Here is a 20,367-nt window from a genome sequence, read left to right on the forward strand (position 1 = left end):
ATATATATATATATATATATATATATATATATATATATATATATATATATATATATATATATATATATATATATATATATACACACACACACACACACACACACACACACACACACACTATATATATATAGATTGCACTTCAACCTTCTCCCCAAGATTCTCACTACACTTTTTTAAACATACTGGAAAATATTACGATACAACCAAACACCCTAATACTGGGTGATTTCAACTACCCTGTCATTAATTGGGAAAACTACTTGGGTACCAACACCTTTGCCCAACGGTTCTTGGAATTCATAAATTCCAACGCCCTCGATCAGCTAATCCATAGTCCCACCAGGGGCTCAAATATCCTTGACCTGGTCATTACCAACATGGGAGATTGATGCTCCACACCAGTGGTCACTCCCTTGTTGGTCAGGTCTGATCATAAGCTAATCACCCTTGATGTCCAAATCCCACCCCCCCCCCCCCAGTAGGGAAACATCCATAAAAAACTTCTCCAAAGCCAACTTCATGCTACTCAAGTCAGAAGTGACAAACTTCATGACACCCATGCAGACGGGAACTGGAAGTTCGATAGCGGAATCCTACATGAAGGCACTGTACGAGCATATCCACGCGTGCATAAACTGTGCCATTCCAAATGGAATAAAGACACTCTCCTCCAAAAAAGTAAGCCTATCTGGTGATCCCCTGCCATAAACAAACTATACAACAGAAGGAAGAAACTATTGCAGAAAAGAGGAAAATCCCAGGATACAAAAAAACTCCCTTACCAGCCTCAGTAAGAAGCTGAAATAACCTCATAAAATCCTCCAAAGCTAGTTATGAAAATAAAATTGCCAAAGATTCTAAGAACAACCACAAGGCATTCTATAGTTATGCCAAAAATCTAAATGGCAATGCTCAGATCTGCTCTGAGCTACAACAGAATGGCATTAAATATACTGATCCCAAAGATATTGCCAATATCCTGGCAGATCGATTCAGTGCCAACTTCACCTCCCTCTCACCCCCTAAAGGTCCCATCTCAATACCAAGATTGCCAAATTCAAGTAATCACAGCGCACTCCCCAAAGCCAAAAATACAGCATCCATGGGACCAGACGACATCCCGGGCTGTGTACTACATGAACTACAAAATGAACTGGCACCTCACCTAAGTGTCATGTTTAATCATAGCCTCACCTCAGGCTTCGTGCCCAATGAGTGGCGCACAGCTACAGTTATCCCACTCCACAAGAGGGGATCCACCTTGGATTCCGGGAACTATCGTCCCATCAGTCTGACTAGCCTGATCTGCAAAGCCATGAAATGCATTATAATGGAACTTATAAACAAAGACATTGGTAATCTTTAAACACTGGACCCCACCCAGTTTGATTTTGTAAAGGGCCGATCTTGTCTCCTCAACCTGATTGACTTCTTCGAATATGTCTCCAGAGCCGTTGACGAGGGTAAGGTGGTCATACAGCCTATCTGGACCTCGCCAAGGCCTTCAACACCATTCCCTACTTTGGAATCATAGATAAACTTACTAAGATAGGCATTAATCCCTATGTCACTCGATGGGTTGCCAACTTTCTTACTGATAGAACCCACACTGTAAAAGAAGCCAACTTCAAATTCAGCTCCAGACAAGTGAAGTACCCTCAGGGTTCAGTCCTGGGACTGCTCTTGTTTGGCATATACTTCACCGAAGTACAGGCCAACACTAAGGAACTCTGGCTAACAAAAGTTTGCAGATGACTGCAAACTGGCAGCCATTATCAAATCCCCAAATGATGTGGATATTCTACAAAAGGGCCTTACAGAGATAGATGCTTGGTGCCAGAGCCATGGGCTCAAGCTCAATGCCAAGAAATGTATAGTTATCCCCTTTGGGAAAAACCATGTACCCATGAATTACCACATAAGTGGCAGTACACTAAACACCGAAAGTGTGATAAGGGACTTAGGGACACAGGTGGACAGTGGTCTCACCTTCGATAACCACATCGCCACAACAGTCAGGAAATCCTTCTATGTGGCACACCTCATCACTAACATCACTAAGGGCTTTTCATCCAGAAAAAAGGAGGTCATTGTCCCACTGTACTCATCCCTCATTAGACCCATTACACAGTACAACATCACATTTGGTATGCACCTCACAAGACATCTGCAACAGTTGGAAAGGCCGCAGAAATACCTCACTAAAAGAATCACAGGCCTAAAGCAGATGCCCTATGCTGACCGTCTAAAAAAACTCCAGCTATACTATGTCACATATCGTCTACTTAGGGGTGATCTCTGCTTAACATACAAGGCCATGTCATACCCAGAGATGTTGGACATGCTACACTTAAAGAAATCCCAATCCCTCAGAGCCAAACACTCCAAGGATCTAAACCTGGTCATCACAATGAACAAAATATGCTGGAGGGATAGGTTCCTGTCCCAGAGACTCCCCATACTCTGGAAGAGACTGCCCATACATGTCAAGCAGAGCACCTTGTTGGCCCTTTTAAAAAGGAACCTTGACGACTGGATGCGAGATAGGAAATTCACCCCAGGGATCACATCAGTTGCCCTGCTAGACAGGGGACCAGGGAAGTAAATATTCTGGGACGAAATAGCCGGAGAACTGTTATGGCTAGGCTTGTATAGGCCCTAGGGCTGATAGCCTATTACCAACCTATGAGTGCAGGCATGTTACTGGTGCACTATTACCTAGACTTGAATATGCACTCCCTCTCCTTGCCGTCCATTCTGAACAAAACCCTGACACACCCCAAAACACCAGGAATAAAATATTCAAGTTATTTCACCTCACCCTCAGATGAGCACCACTGCCTCACTATTAATAAAATCAACTAGTTCCTAGTACCAAACAAAGCCACTTTCCTGCTAAACATAGTTTAATTAAATGAAAATATTCAAATGTTTCTAGTGTTCTGTCCATTAAAGTGCATATCATATACACTACTTTTTAAGTTAGAAATAATATAGTCAACGTAGTTACTATCTATTGCTTCATAATCATAAGTATTGAGCATCTCATACATTTTCACACTGTAGTACTCTGCATCAAGAACTACAATACCGCCATCTTTGTCTGCTGCTTTTATAACAATCTCATTGTTAGAAAGTACGGAGACAAATGTACTTTACCGGCACATAAAAAATACTGATATAACACTATTTCAGATTTTTTTTTTTATTTTACAAAACATGCTTGAAAATATAAGAGTGTGTGACATATGTAACCAAACTGAAATTTTAGAGAATAAATGGACATTACATTTTAAACCCCATCAGCCCCCAGGACTTAATGAAAGTTTTACCATAAAATCAACGTTGAAGGAAATTTGTGGCAGAATTAAATGATTCATATGAAAGAAAATATTACTAAATAGTTAGAATATTATTGTTCTAAAATATATTGTATTTACCGATATTATTTTAATAATATAGTTCTCTTTAAATGATCCATTAGTAATTAAGGTTTTAATGTCACATGACTTAAATTATAGTATTTAAGCATACTTGACTGTATTGTCAGACTATTTTGAAGGTGAAAGTTTTTGTATTAATAATAATGTTTAAATAAAGCCTATTTCTTTATTGAGTCGTGTGGTGCTGGTTTTACGTTTTTTGTTATTTTCCTGCTGTTTTTAGTGAATCTGGCTTTATCTGCATGGCAGAACTTTGTTCTTTTTGAACTTAAAAAAAAGCCAATTTATTGTTTTTTAAGCACTTTCATCATGTAACAAGTATCCACACTTCATCAGAACAGCAATAACCCTGTGACCAACTAAAGTTTAGTTATTTATTTATTTTTTTTACTTGTTATTGAGTTTATTTACACTGCTGCTATTTTGGTTTTACTTGTTCTAATGAAGTCTGAATACTTGTTACCAGACAAAAGCACTTGATAAATGTTTCTAATGGCAGAGACTTTTTTCATTTTATGAGACTACTGGCAGTGGACATGGGTGGCATTTTTGTTTATACTTGCTGCTGCTTGTGGTATGACTGGAAAATAACTTCACAGGCCCTATTCCAGGAAGCTAGAAGTCAAGGCAACTAGAAACCATTTAGTCGGATGTCTATGATAAGATGCTGATGAAAAGGATTCCCAGAGAAAAGTCTGATGCATTTCTAATGGAAGACTAACTTCAGGTTCAAAACCAGCATGACTCCAACACCAGGAAGAGATACCAATCAACTTTCATGACTGGGTAAGAGTAAAGATGGATGAGGGATTGACAGTGGATGTGGCCTATAATGGTCTTTAACTCAGTACACATCAAATATTACCCAAGATTGAAAGAGTTAAATGTAAGACAGAAACTTGCAAACAAAACAAAGGAATGGTTACAAAGATTTAGGAGGGTACTGGGTGGGGGGAAGCACTGTCAGGATGTGGGGATGGGGCCACAAATGCCACTCATGTTGGGCCTTCATTATTCAGCACAACTTATTTTAATAGGTTGGAGAGGATAAGTGACAGACTGAATAAATGTGCAAATGACACAAAAATCGGGGCCACAATGACCTGGTGGGGGAGCATGCAAATAGACCTGAAAAGTCCTCTACAAAGCAGCAGAAATGTGACAACTCTGGTTTCATGCAGATAAGTGCAAGGTTATACATTTTTGGAAAACTACCCGAAAAGGGATGTTCATCTTGGAAATGTAACACTAGGAGACTTGGTGGCTGATATCACAGCAGCCATGGACTATCAGGCACAGATAGACAGGGCAACAAGAACAGCCAACAATGTGCTGGGTCGACATTCTGTGGTACACCGACTTCAGGGATAAGGTGGGTAATATAAACGGCTCCAATGTCAAAGGATGCATCTTGAAGCCGAGATGCACCATAAAGTCACACCAAGAGGCATGTGTATACTTAACATGCCGACATATGGGAACACGTATCCCACATTGTTAAAACAGTGGCAGAACATGAACTTAAAGCTGAGTTTTGATAATATGAAGCTAACAATAGATTTCTTTAAGCCGCAAGAGATGATGCTGCTAGAAGAAATGAAACTACAGCAGGAATTATTTTTGTCTTTTTCTGCTGAGATAGCTCAAGACACGACAGATAATCTCTATGAAAACACTGCAGCCTATGATAAAAGCCTACAAGCAGTAAAAACTAGGAAAATTCATAGAGACATAACCGATTTAAAAAATGGAGCAGTTTTTACATGGTCGAGGCATTCTCCTGCCAATCAACATGAGGGCATTGAGCAAGCACCCATAGAGCAAGCTTCAGAAATGAGGAGACCAGCCCATGAGATGGCTATCTCCCAACATCATGTATCTTAAGTACCTGATTCATGTGATCGCCGTTCTGAAATGGATAGACCAGCCTCGGAGATGACATCATCAACCGTCCAAGTTGAACCTACCACCATGCGAGTAAAACCAACTGCGACCACTTCTACAGACGTTACCAGTCTAAATGGACAGAATTTGAATGATCTGATAAATGGAGCTGCTGAAAATAATCTTAATAAATCAGTATTCAATGGGCAAACTTATTTTCAGTTACCAGAACCATTTCCCATCAAACAAATACAACGCGACCACAGATCGAGAAGTCAAGGAAGCAAAAAACAACCCTGTCGTGTACAGACTGTGGAGAATTGGGGAATACACAGAAATACGAGAAGTGCAGTAAGGAAGACTTGATTTTTAACCTTTCATCACATGTTTTGACTGATATCCAATTTACTGTGTTAAATAGAGGTCTCTCTCCTTTATACAGTCAAGGATATCGGATGTTTTAGACACTTTACTGAATTTGAAAATGTTTGTTAGAAATGTTTTTCTAGGTGCTAATTTCAAGAAAGTTAATGTTATTCGCACAGATTTTAATAAGCCGAGTACATTTACTCCAAAATTTCATCCTTCTGTAGAAGCCTTTTGAAATGTCTGTGAAAAGGAAATTAGAGAATATTTTTCCAAGGAACATAAATCATTGTTTTTTTAACTTAAGTAAGCAAGAACATGATGCTTTAATTGAACTGCAACGTGATAGGAGTCTTGAGTTTCAGCCAGCAGATAAGGGTGGTGGAGTGGTGATTTTAGACCAAGACAAATATATAGAAAGCATGTTATCCTTGCTCAGTGATCATGATAGTTTTGTAAGCATTTCTAGGGTAGTTGTACAAGCACTGATTGAGAAAGTTTTATTTTTAGTATTTGATGTATTGATTACTAGGACAATAACTGAGGATTTATTCAAATACTTTAGTGTGGAGATGGGGTTTGTTTTCAGTATTCCGGGTGTTTGATGTTTTCAGTTTTTTCAATATCGTCTCAATGATTTTGTCTTCGCTGATGTGGTCTTTCGATATTTTCAGGCAGACTCGTGATCCATCCTTCACGATATGTCAGTTTGAATCTGGTATTAATCTTTTTATACAGTTAATACTTTGCCATACTGAACAATATTTTAACAGTTTCAAAAAATGTTAACTGTTCACTCATATGCTTATACTTTACCATAGTCGACATTCAAATTTAATAGTAAAAGTTTCATACAACTAATACTTCACCACATACTACACTATTGAAACAGACTCAATAAACTATTTCTCTACAGAAATAAAAAGTTCCTATCAGATGACTCTCGTACTTCTCTTGCTTATGCTCATCTTCTCCAGAGTCTCCTCTATAGTTCACAAATCTTAACTAACTTACACACTGGTCTTCCTGCTAAACTTGAAGTCGCCTGCAACAAAACAGCTAGGTGTACTGCTAATCATACCTCTTACTCTCATCCCTGTCAGTCTCTTAAGACTTTAAATTGGTTAGAGATCCGTAATCAACTACTATACTCTCAACTTTTTATTATGCATTCCAGTCTTCATAAGCCCTCCTTCTGTCCTAGCATCTCCTCTGTTATCTCTCTGTACTCCCCAGCTAGAAACCTCAGGAGCGCTGATTAACAACACTTGGATATATAAACCTAAAAGATTAATGGGTCTAAATCTATATAATCCACAAGCGAAATCTCTCCACTCGACTGATGAACAAACAAAAAGAGAACCAAGGAGAAAAAGTACTGCCACTACTTTTTATTTTGTTTCCACACACCAAGTGTTTGGTGTGTGGAAACAAAATAAAAAGTAGTGGCAGTACTTTTTCTCCTTGGTTCTCTTTTTGTTTGTTCTAAATCTATATAGCCAACTCCTGCCCTATTATGGAATAAGCTTCCGTTGACCATTAGATAAATGACACACACACACAAATTTAAAAAAAGTTCTCAAAGAATATCTATCTACTTAACAAATGGACATGTCACTGTAAAATCACTGCTTGAACTTTCTTCTCCTAACTGTTATAAATCTCAGTCTCCCTAACCTTTATAACCACAACCCCATTATTACTCTTCTCCTTACATCCTTTAAATTTTTTGCTTCTGGATGCTATAATTCCTATTTGGCTCCCATACGTTTTCTCATTTTACTGCTACTACTCTCCATATCTCTACCTTACACTTTCTCTCTGAACTTTTTCAAATTCTGTATTTCTTTTGTCTACCTTTTTTCCTTTTTGGTATTTATAATCCGATTTCTTGTAAAATGTTATAACTATTTTTAGCTAACTCTGTACATTGTCAATTAACAGCATTATTGTTTGGAAGTGAATGTTTTAAACACTTTATGCTCTTTTTATTGTTGCATTTTTTTGTACAAATTGTTGACTGTTTATTCTTTTGTAGATTACTATGTACTACTATGGAGCTTTTCTCCCCAGACCTCCGCTGAAAAAGGGCTGTAACTCAGTCAGAGTTTCCCCCAGTTAACAAATGTCAAATATAAAACATATATTGTTAATGCAAATGTTCTATCGACAAAGAAACAACTGCCAACATTTACCCTCTTTAGTAGAATACTGGGTGAACATTCTGTACTAACTTGAACAATTTCTTGAAAAAATCCATACTGTGTAATCCATGCATTCAAGTACAATCATTATGTCTCTCAAGCCCTATTACTCCAAGGTTTGCATGCATAAACAGTTATCCTTTAACCACAGCATCTGCATTCTCTTCCTATTCCAGGTTGTACTTCTCTTTTTATACATCCTGTATTTCTCCTATAGTATTGTGTCTCAGTCTACCATGGTCTCTTCTTGCTTGACTTGTAACTCTGATAAAGTCAATGGCAATTCTTTCAACTCTGCTATTACCTTATCTTGATTTTGAAAACGATTGTTACCACATCAACCCAAAACACATTCAAAGTAGCAGGAAATATAAATAGATGCCTCAGTTTTATTTTCTCTCTCCCTCTACCTCAACTCAGTTTTATTTTCTCTCTCTCCCTCTGTCTCAACTAATGACTGTAGAATGTGTGGGGGTGAAGACTGACTGGGTAAGAGGCAAGAAAACATTTATTCAATTCAACTATTTTAATGTTTCCACAAATCACAGGTAATGTTTCACTGTCAACTCAGAATAATCAAGCTCAATATACAATGGTCACCCAACCACCAATAAATTGCTATGAGGTTGCTACAACTGCCAAAGAACCTACTCCTTCTTGAGCATATTAAAAACTCAGTCATAAGATCTAGGTTCCCCCATGTTTATAGTAGTAATAACAATAACAATAGTAGTAACAATAAAAATCAGGACAATAGTAAAGTACAGTTGTAAGTTAACACAACCATATTTTCTAATAGATTACTGCTGCAGTAGCCTAGCTACGAGAGTTGCATCCTGCCAAGGACATGACCAACAGGCGAGTTTATTAAAGCTAAAGGGCGCCTTCCACTCAGTCTGACAGGAGTCTGAGCAGAGCTGCAATAGCCCTTTAAAGAAAAATGGAAAGATATGTAACGATACATAAAACTGTATATACATCCACACCCTGGAAATACAAATAACAAAAGAAGAGAGCAGGAGGGAAGGGATGGCTGCTGCAACAGTGATCTATTAGGACATCTACTGTTATGATAAGTTTACTTACAAAACTGTACTATGTCCAACATTACATCACTGTGGCAGCAGAGTGAACTATTTGGGCATATTATCATAGCTTACAAACCAAAATGGAAGGAGAAAGTAAGTGAAGAATCCAGGAGCCCTTGGAGAACAATTCTAGCAAAGCCTTTTCAGGACTTGGAAAATGGATTAATCCAATTTACAGTGCTTTGTAAAAGTATGTACATTGGAATAGGTTGCTGCTTCTAGAATACTTCTAGAGTTCATCCCTTTCCAGAAAGCCAGGGAAGAAACCCAATCCCTGGTGGAAGGGGCCTTAGCCCTACTTGGAAGTGGCTTGTAACTATGACAATAACAAAATGAAATACCACAAGAAAACCACCTAGAAATAATCTGCTTTACCCTTTTCTCTTACTTCACAGGAAACAAACAACTGGTTGTCTATCCTGAAGAAGTGAATTTCATCTAGGTAATACATGAGCTGCCAGTGGACATCCAGAGTATGAAGAATTCTTTCTCCCTTACTTTTTGGGTTCTGGAAAATAGTGAGATTAATATACTGGCTCAGGGTAAACTCAAACTACTTCAGGAGTAAAAGTTAAACATTAGTTTTGAAATAAGCCATGTCCTTCTAGAAAATGAGGTAGGGCTAACTCACCCTTAGAGCTTATAACTCAGAACTTAAGCAGACGTTAGAGCAATGAGTGAAACAGTCTTCCAAGTTAAGAAATAAATGTTAGATCCATGTTGTCTTATTCCATCTGTCTCAACAGATGAATTTATTAAATCAGAGGCTGGCAACTAAACTTTTGTTTCCAAGGCTTAAGCTCCTCTCTTCTCCCATAACACACCACAGCCCTAACAGTCTTCAGAACAAGTTTGCCCGATAAGACACAACTACAATCCTTAAGTAGGAAAGACTTGTAAATAAACAGGGACACTGTTGTCACAAATAGCAATCTAAAATGACTACAACCAAACAAGGCTTCCGGAAAGTTCAGTACAGTCTATTAAGAGCCACAGAAAGTACAGTTGTGTAAACTTACCATAAATGCAGATGTTCGAGTGTATTCACTGTTGCAGTCATCACTTGTGGTTATCCCTGCTGGGTAGCCCTCGGCCGTCCCGAATACTAGAGTAAAGATCGTCACTCCCATGTCGGCTGCAGGTCACCGAGGACTGATGTCAGGTTGTCAGTGGTATAAAGCAGGGCAGCCAATGCCATTACATCAGTTTTTCATGCCCCAACCTATAGGAGCCCTGACCAGAAGGCCTGAGGAAGGCCAACCTGGGGGATGCTCATAGGCATAGATAGGTGTGAGGGAAACGGAGAGAAATAGAGGGGGAAGGAGGAAGGGAAAACAGTACTGCAACAGTGAATACACTCGAACATCTACATTTATGGTAAGTGTACACAACTGTACTATGTTCTTCGTGTTTCAATGTTGCAGGCATCATGTGTAGGAAGATCGCCAAAGCTGAAGGTAGGGTGGATGGTAGAAGGGAAGGAATAGAAGAACAGGCTTGCACTGCTCTAAATAGGACCTGGCATGCCCTGCAGGACTGCAGAGGCAAAGCCTGCCCGGGTTTTGGAGATAAGAGACAATTGGTAGTGTTTGGTGAAGGTGTGGACGAAAGTCCAAGTGGCAGCTTCTGGGATGTCCTTGGTAGGGACCCCCTGAGAAAGGCAGTGGTAGTAGATGCTGCCCTAGTGGAATGGCTTCAAGCAGGCTTGGAAGGAATTTTTCCATGGAAGTGGTAGCAGAATTGGATACAGTTGGATATCCATTAAGAAATGGTCTGCTTGGAAATAGGTTTCCCCTCTGCACCTGGGGCAAAGCTGACAAGTAGCTGGTCAGTCTTTCTGAGAGACTTGGTTCTATTCAGATAGTATCTAAGTTGTATGTGCACATCCAGTGAATGAAGTATTCTTTCCCCCTGTTCTGAGGGTTAGGAAAGAAAGTGGGAAGATGTACGGCCTGATTCAGTGTTACGTCAGACATCACCTTAGGCATAAATGAAGGGTTAGTTCTAAGAGACACCCTTTCTGTATGGAAGACAATGAAGGGTTCAATGGCCATGAGTGCCTGCAGCTCAGAAACCCTCCTAGCTGAGGTTACGGCCAGCAGGAAGGCAGTCTTCCAAGAGAGGTGTTTTACTTCTGCTGAGGCAGCTGGTTCAAAGGGAGGTAAGGTTAATTTTTCTAAGACATAGTTCAGGTCCCAGGCAGGAGTGAGTGGCTTCCTAGGTGGCCTGATGTGAGATACCCCTCTAAGGAACTGTTTTAGCAGGGGGTGGCAGAACAAAGGCTGCTCTGCATGACAATGGGCAGAGACAGCTGAGGCATGAATTTTGGTGGAAGAGTAAGATAATCCTTTTTGCACTAGCTCCACCAAGTAGTCTAGAATCAGAGAGAGAGAGAGAGTGAGAGAGAGATGCAAGGGAGCTGCTTGTACCCTTAGTGTGGCAAAGAACAAGGCAGGAAACCACTGGATAAACACTTTATATAAGTAAAGCTTTCGGATACAATCCTTTCTCAATACAAAACAATGCATAGAACCAGCTCTTTATATATAGGCCCAAATATATCACATGACATGCAGCCAAAATCACATGATATGTCATCCAAATCACAAAAACATTTTAAAGAAACATTTTAAAAAAACTTTTTTTAAAAAACTTAATACAAAAACTTGGAATACTTTAATAAAACTTTAAAATATATATATATATTTAGATAAAACTTCAGGCTAAGAGAGATTAGCTCTACTTAATTTAACTAAAATAGGTTTGAGACTGACTTGGCTATTCAAGCCTGGTTTTGAATCACTCATAAGTCTCAAGATCCATTCATATTCTTTAATTTCTAAGTGATTATTTAGGTCCCCTCCCCTAGGTGTAGGTGTAACGTGGTCAATAATTCTAAACCTAAAAAAATGCTGCTGACCAAATTCCTCTATATGTTTGAATAGTGCATTCCTGTCATAGCATCTCCTAATTTCTGACTTATGTTCAGTCATCCTGTCCTTAAGCCTGCGGGTAGTTTTGCCTACATAGAAAGCATTACATGCCTGGCAGGTAGCCAAGTAAACCACATGGGTAGTAATACATGTACCTGCTACTCTAAAACTAAATGTCCTACCATTGATAGGATGCACAAACGTATCATTTTCTGTACTACAAATGTCATCACAACAAGAACAGTTGTGACATTTGTGAGTACCATATTTCAATATAGTAGATACAGGTGTAGTCCTCTCAAAGTCCTTGTAGCATAGTGAACTCTTAAGGGTCCTCATGTTCTTATAAGAGAAATTGGGTTTAGGTCCCAATAAACTTCTTAGTTCATCTGATGCCATCAAGATGACCCAATTATCAGATATAATTTTTCTAACAGCGGGTGTCCTTAAATTATATGTAGTTACATATCTAATAGGTGCTACAGATGTTTGTTTGCACCTAGAGTCAATACTAACAACATCCTCATACAAAACTGGTTTAAATAAAGTCCGCCTATCTTCCCTAATCTTAATGACCTGTTCATAAAGTAGAGATCTATCATACCCACTAAGCAAAAAATCATTAACCATCTCATTTAATTGTACTTCAAAGCAGTCATCATCGGTATTAAGCCTACTGAGTCTGCAGAATTGAGATTTAACAGTACTTCTAAATATGTGAGGTGCATGCATGCTTGTGGCATAAGTGTATCTACCTGAACAAACTTCTTTCCTAAAGATACTAGTTTGTAGTGTATCTCCAGCAAGATCTAACTTCAAATCCAAAAATGTAATAGAAGTTTCAGATACTGTCATTTTAAACTTCTTGTCGTGATGACATTTGTAGTACAGAAAATTATACGTTTGTGCATCCTATCAATGGTAGGACATTTAGTTTTAGAGTAGCAGGTACATGTATTACTACCCATGTGGTTTACTTGGCTACCTGCCAGGCATGTAATGCTTTCTATGTAGGCAAAACTACCCGCAGGCTTAAGGACAGGATGACTGAACATAAGTCAGAAATTAGGAGATGCTATGACAGGAATGCACTATTCAAACATATAGAGGAATTTGGTCAGCAGCATTTTTTTAGGTTTAGAATTATTGACCACGTTACACCTACACCTAGGGGAGGGGACCTAAATAATCACTTAGAAATTAAAGAATATGAATGGATCTTGAGACTTATGAGTGATTCAAAACCAGGCTTGAATAGCCAAGTCAGTCTCAAACCTATTTTAGTTAAACTAAGTAGAGCTAATCTCTCTTAGCCTGAAGTTTTATCTAAATATATATATATATTTTAAAGTTTTATTAAAGTATTCCAAGTTTTTGTATTAAGTTTTTTAAAAAAAGTTTTTTTAAAATGTTTCTTTAAAATGTTTTTGTGATTTGGATGACATATCATGTGATTTTGGCTGCATGTCATGTGATATATTTGGGCCTATATATAAAGAGCTGGTTCTATGCATTGTTTTGTATTGAGAAAGGATTGTATCCGAAAGCTTTACTTATATAAAGTGTTTATCCAGTGGTTTCCTGCCTTGTTCTTTGCATTTTGGTTCCTGGCGTTTATTTTCTTCAAACCCTTAGTGTGGCACCAGGCATTGAATCTTTTCCATTTTGCCAAGTAGGATTTCCTGGTGCTGGGCCTCCTGGCCTCCTTAATTACATCCAGGACCTGCTTGCTCAACAGTGGGTTGGGTTATCTGCCTTTGGGGTATAAGCCATGCAGATAGGTTGAGAGTTTGCAGACTGGGATGCAGTACTGACCCTTTTTCTTGGGTTGGATGTCCTTCTGTGAGATGAGGCTCCTGGGCAGTTCCTTGGTTAGGCTGAGTAGCAAGGGGTACCAATGTTGCCTGGGCCAATTCGGAGCAATTAGTATAGCTCTTGGCCCTTTCTCCCTGACCTTTAGCAGTACCCTTGGGATCATAGGCAAGGAGGGGGGGCATAGAGAGGCTGCCCCAGTGGAAGGAGACAGCATTCACTTTCCAGGCTTCTGGGTGGAACTCCCTGGTGCAGAACTGGTCTAACTGCCTGTTTTCTACGGATACGAAGAGGTCTACCTCTGGGGTCCCCCAAATTTGGGTGATGCAGAGGAAGGTCTCCCTCCGAAGCTGCCATTCGTGGAGGTCCAGGACACTTCTGCTGAGGTGGTCTGCTACGGTATTGTGCTCCCCCAGGATATACTGGGCTATCAGATGAAGGCCCATCATCAAGGCAGTCTGCCAGAAAAGCATGGCTAGATGACAAAGCGGGCAGGAGTGTGTCCCCCCCTGCTTGTTGATGTACCACATGACTGTGGTATTGTCTGTTTTGATGAGGAGCACCCCTGGTTTCAGTTGGCTCTTGAAGGCAGTGACAGCCCTGAGTACTGCCATCACTTCCTTTAGGTTAATGTGTAGGTCTAATGTGAGGTCGCAAGTGTCTTGGGTGTGCATGTCTCCTAAGTGTGCCCCCCAGGCTTTGTCTGAGGCATCCATGGTGATGGTCTGCCCCAGGGGAAGAATGAGAAATGGTAGGCCCTTTTTGGGGTGCCGACCTCTGTCCTCCACAGGAGTTCCTCTCATAAGCAGGGAATCAGAGGCAGCTGTAACTCCAGAGAGTGAGAATGCTGGCACCATAGTTTTTTTAGGTACTATTGCAGTTTTCTCATGTGTAGTCTGGCCAAGGGCACCAACAGGATGCAGGATGCCATGAACCGCACAGCCTGAAGGAACTTTCTTGCAGTGAGGTGTGTTCTGGGGGGGGGGGGTCTGTCCCTGCGCTCTTTCCTTTGCACAGGCCTGGATTGGGAAGGAAAGAACAAGTGTTTGGTGGGAAAGTTCCTGATGAATCTGGGAGGTTGTACCAGGAGGAAATCTTTTACTGTCTCCACTGATTTGGCCTTATCCTCCATTTTCTTGAGCACCTCCTCAGTCTTAGATCCAAACAGGTGGTCCTTATGGGGGGGTGTCTAGGAGTTTGAATTTAATATGATCAGGCAGAGGTTACTCTTTCAGCCATGCATGTCTCCTAATGATGGACCCCGCAACAGTAACCCTGCTAGAGGCATCTAGGGAATGCTTTGCCACTTGAGAGCTGGAGTGTAAGAGTTCCCCTAGCTCTCGAAGTTGAACTGTCTGGCAAGGAGGAAATTTTCTGCTTTAATAATTCCAAGGTATGTTGTTATTTTAACATATGGAACTGGTAGTTAAGAGCACTAACAGCTAAGACAGCAGAGGCGTACACTTTTTTACCCCAACTCTCTAGGGCTCTGCTATCCTTGTCAGATGGAATAGGGTTTTTGGAGGAACTGGTCTTAGCCCCTTTGGGTCCCTGAGTGATGACCTCTGGGTCTGCTGCAGGACTTTTCAATAAGCATTTGTGGGTGTCTGGCACTCTGCAGTACCTGTCTGGCTTTCTAGGTGCAGGAGGTAGGGCATCAGGTGTGACGCTAGACTCCATGAAAACATTCTCCACCACATCCAAAATGTGAGGAATGGCTAAGGGTTTGGGCTTTGGAAGGTCTAGAAACTCTCTTAGCCTCCTCTTAGATGTGGGGGTAATCCTGAGCTTCCCAATGGAAGTGTTCCCTGAGAGTGTGCAAGTTCTCTCCAAAAGATAGGTCCTTGGGGGGGGGGGGGGATGCAGATTGGATGGATTCCTCTGCATCAGAATCCTCAATGGTGGTAAGGGGCTGTTAACTGTCTGAATCCAAAAAGTCAGATTCTTCAGTGTCAGGTAATGAGAGAATCTCTAGGGAAAGGTCCCTTTTTCTTTTGACTGGGGTAGTCTGCTTATCTCTGATAAGGGTGATAAGATCCTCAACCATCTTAAGCGGCTGTTGTGACTGAGCAGGTTGGGCTTGAGGAAGATGGCGACTAGGAATTGTTTTTCTGGAAGTGGTCTTGCTTTTAGGCCTAGGTGCTTCAATGGGCTTGGGTGCGGCTGTGGTGGGTGGCAGGGCCGTTGGTCTTTGTCTGGCATCGAATGTCCGAAAAGCCTCCTCAGAAGCCGGTGCCTGCAGAGTGGCTCTGGACTCAACTGTGTGGCTGACAACTGAAAACTCAGCAGATGTAGTCTGATCCGGCAGCGTAACAGACTCCAAATGGGTCTCGGTAGAGGCCTGTACAGATATAGCATCTGGCATCAGGGGATGCATAGGCGCCTCACTGAATTCCACTTTGCTGGTGGCTGACTTCATGGTAGAGTAGTCTGAAGGCATAAATTTTTGTGGTTTGTCCCTTTCTTTATCTTTTCTCTTTTTGGGGATATCCACCGTATGCTGACCGACAGGACGCCATTTCATACTGCGAAGGTCTGTCTTTGAAATATCTAGCTACAAATTCTGATCTACGGCGGATGGTCCTAGCGTTAAAGAAAGCGTAGAACTGACATCTGGGGACGTTGTGGTCTGGGCCTAAACAGGTTACACACAGGTTATGGAAGTCTCGGTGTGGTATTTGTTTTCCACAGCAGAGACAATTATTTACTTTTTCGGATATCGGTTAGTGAAAGAAAAAGATCCCCAATGGAGTACTTAGCTTTAGTCATTTTCTACTTCACTCTGGCAGCGGCTGACCGATGCACATGCAAACTGCTTCGGGCTCCACGGCAAGAAAAATAGATGTAATGGCGTCGGCTGCCCTGCTTTATACCACTGATGACCTGACATCAGTCCCTGGTGACCTGCAGCTGATGTGGGTGGGACATTGTTTGCTCTGATATTCGGGCCAGCTGAGGGCTACCCAGAAGGGATAACCCACAAGTGATGACTGAAACAATGAAACACGAAGAACATCAGTAACAATTTGACTGGGGACAGCAGGTGGGAATGTTGAGATGGGCAGAATAAGACAGCACAGAGCTAGCATTATGGTAAGAGCACAACTTTTATATCCAATGCTGTCTTTTCCATCCACCTCAACAAATGGGTTAGAGTCCCCAGCTAAATTAACCCTAGAAGACACTATTGATATTCCAGAGAATGAGAGAACCAAAAGACACTCCGGGCTCGGACAGCAGGTCAAGCTTGTAATGAAAGACAAATGAATGAACTGCAGACCATGTAGCCATTGCATAAATATCTTCAGCAGGAGTACTACTAAAGAAGGCTACAGACGCAGCAACTGCTCTTGTAGAATGTGCTTTTACTTTAGAAGGCAATTACATTCCTTTGGCTTTAAAAGCAAAGGTAACGCAATCAAGACAGCCACCTGGACAGGGTAACAGATATAATGGCACCTAACTTTGTCTTTGAAAAGGAATAAAATAGCTAATCATATTTCCTAAAGTCCTTTGTACATTTTAACTGAAATCAAGTTGACAGTGAACATCTAACAAGCAAAGAAGGCATTCACCTTTATTGGAAAATTTTTGGAAGATCAGACTGGTAAATGAATAGTCTGGTTCAAAGTTGTTTCACAAGCAACCTTGGGAATGAAAGCAGGATTAGTCCTACGGGAAACTGTCCTTATGAAAAATATAAAGGTTTGCATAATAATGCCTGTAATTCTGAAATCCTTCTAGTTGATTTTAACAGCTACCAAAAATTTGTTTTAAGTCAGCAGTGACTGTAGATTCAAACGGCTACTTCGTAAGACTCAGTAGCAAAACAGTGATGCCCCAAGGTGGCACAGGATCCCCCAGGGGTCACAAAAAAAAAAAGCACCTCTTAGGACTGCTTTTGAAAGCGTGAGGGAAGCAATGGAAGCATGCTGCTCTCCCACATAAAACCTTGTCACATGACCCTAAATAGACTTAAATCATGTAATAACAAGGCGTAGAATGACAGACACCTGGCAGGAAATCCAAAATAGAAGGCAAAGGTGTCGAGAATAGATTCAAACCTTTGGAATTTGCCAAAACAGTAAACCTCTTCCACTTACTTCTGTAGTTTTTCCTACTGGATGGTTTCTGGGAAGAAGTGAAAATATGAATAACCCTAGAAGAAAGTCTCAGATTCCAGGCCATTGCTGAAACAGGGGAAACCAAGCAATTAGACTGAAGGATTTAATGTCTGGGTGAGGTTTGCCAGAGGACCATGAGAGCAGATCTGGAAGGGGATCCAGGATCCTGGGTGGGTACAATACTCAAGACCACAGAAAGAGGAAACAAACCTGTTGACACCAAAAGAGGCAAGGAGAATCACTTTTGTCATGCATCAGGCCTTTTTCTGCAGAAACCTGACAAAGAGATGCGATGGATGGCAAGCATACATGAGATCTGGGGCCAAGTATGGACCAGACAATCTCTGGGGGCTCCACCTCCTGAGGGATCAGGGCAAAGAAGCTGCTGTCTTTGGTGTTGGTTGGGGTTGCAAACAGGTTGCAGCACTGCTGCCCCAGAGGCTAGAAATCTTGTTCACCACAGACTGAAACAGAGACTACAAGTGTGACAGAAGTATAAACCTGCTGTTTTTTGATGATGCAAAACCTGTAAGGTTTGAAAACATGGAAATGACAGTCTGAAGAGAGACAGATGGGCTATCTAGTCGGCAGTGTCCAGATTACAAACTAGGAGTTCTATGATTTGAACTGGTTCCAGTTTGGATTTTTCAAAGTTTGCTGTAATCACTAAAGATGAGCACAGATGGAGTAAGGTGTCTCTTACTTAAAGCAACAAATCTCTTGTGGTGGCCATAATGTGCCAGTCGCTTAAGTACAGCAGCACTTGAAACCCATGCAACCTAAATTGGGCTGATACCACTACCACACACTTGGTCAACACCCATGGGAGGCTGTGATGAGGCCAAAGGGCAGTGCTCTGAAATGGAAATAATGAATAGCTCCCATCCAGAAGCACAAGAACCTCCTGGACTACCTGGCTATTTTAATGGATAGTAGGCATACTGGAGGTCCACCGAGCATATCCAGTTCTCTGCCCTCAGAAGAGGCAATATGGACTGCACCACAACCATCTGGAAAGAAGTCTGTTTGATAAACTGGTTCAGCTGGCTTAGGTCCAAGATTGGCCTTGGGTCCCTACTCTTTCTGTAGTAAAAAGAACTTTCAGTAGACTCAAAATCCATTCCAATTTGGTGCAGCCTCCTGGATTACGTGTTTATTTAGCAATTTTGATATTTCTGCACTGCTGCCCTTCATTGTTGGGGTGGAACATCTGGGAAGGGTCTTGCATTCCAAATTTTAGAGTCTAGACGAAAGGGATAAAATTGCCTCTGCTTATCAGTCTAAACAACCAAGAATCATATGTGACAGCCAATCAGGCATAACAGTGGAGAGATAAGCTCCCCATTGACTGCACCTAAAGCAGGACCATCGGGCAATCCTTCAGTGGCACTGGAAGGGGTTGTTAATGAAAGGACCTTGAAACCCTTAGCTCTGCAGTCCACCTCTGTCTTTTGGGTGACATCCACTGAAGTTCCGTCCTCTGCCCAGTGGGACCCGTCACTAGAAGTGTCATAGGCAAAGCTTAGAGACTTTCAGAACCTTAAAAATTTCCCACCCGTCTGGCTGTACAAAAAAACTTCTCACGGTAGAGAAATGGATTCTCTTTCCAAGCCTGCTGGAACACCAAATCAACCAAGTCATTTGCTGGGAGTATTCCATATTTTCTAAGTGACCATTTTTTGGACGCAGAGGCATAAAAGTGCCATTTACCTAACACCTACATTTGTCTAATATATTACACTTAATTCGGCACATAAACTACTTTTTATCTCATGGTCTCTTAATGACAGTAGAAAAAAAAAAGAAGTTGTGTACTTACCATTACGTTCCATCTGTGTTGTCCATTTACATTCTTTCTCAACCATTGGGTTTGAATCCAAAACTCAGATCTGACTCAGCCTTTACTATAGCTTGTGGCCAACTGAAACTCTCGAGCTCCTCCCTACCCATAATGCACCAACCTCTAACAAACCTCAGATCTTGTTTGCTAGATGACGTAAATAATAAATATTAGAATAATGTTCTTAACAAAGGAAACCAGTACCTGGAGCTCCATACAAGACACAAGTGGTGTCTTAATAGCATCTCATTCTTCCAGAAGTCCACGATGACACAGGTTGGGGGTTGGTGGGTGGGGAGTTGAGGAAGAATGAAAATGGACAACTCAGATGGAAAATTATGGCAAGTACATAACTTCTTTATCTAATGTTGTCAATTTTTATTAATTCCTCAACCACTGGGAGAGATTACCCAGCTGACATCCCAGGTGGACTATAAGGAAGGATGTTCCTGAGCACACTGGAACCAAAGGCTGCTCATAGGTTCATAGGTGTTTACTAGGCTAACGGCCACAAGGGTGATTTTAAGCCTAGCCATGCACTCCAAATCTCTGACAACTTCTGATACCCTTGATAAGTTTAAGTATGGGCCTGGGAGATGAACCATTTATGGGTTACCTGTTTGCATCAGAGACAGGTGCCAAACCAGGGATGAATTTCTTCCCCACAAGACCA

General features: G+C 41.0%; 1 protein-coding gene across 1 annotated transcript in view; it reads right to left on the reverse strand.

Moving 5' to 3' along the window:
- LOC122808416 (survival motor neuron protein-like) overlaps positions 1-20,367 on the reverse strand; it is a 797,372-nt gene that overhangs the window by 501,742 nt on the left and 275,263 nt on the right. Inside the window, exon 3 of the mRNA XM_044079379.1 lies at positions 2,975-3,153. Coding sequence (XP_043935314.1) covers positions 2,975-3,153 — 179 coding nt within the window. The remainder of the gene's footprint in view (positions 1-2,974; positions 3,154-20,367) is intronic.

Source organism: Protopterus annectens, chromosome 8.part0 (genome assembly GCF_019279795.1).
Source record: "Protopterus annectens isolate FY-2018-M chromosome 8.part0, PAN1.0, whole genome shotgun sequence".
In the NCBI taxonomy this organism is placed as follows: domain Eukaryota; kingdom Metazoa; phylum Chordata; order Ceratodontiformes; family Protopteridae; genus Protopterus; species Protopterus annectens.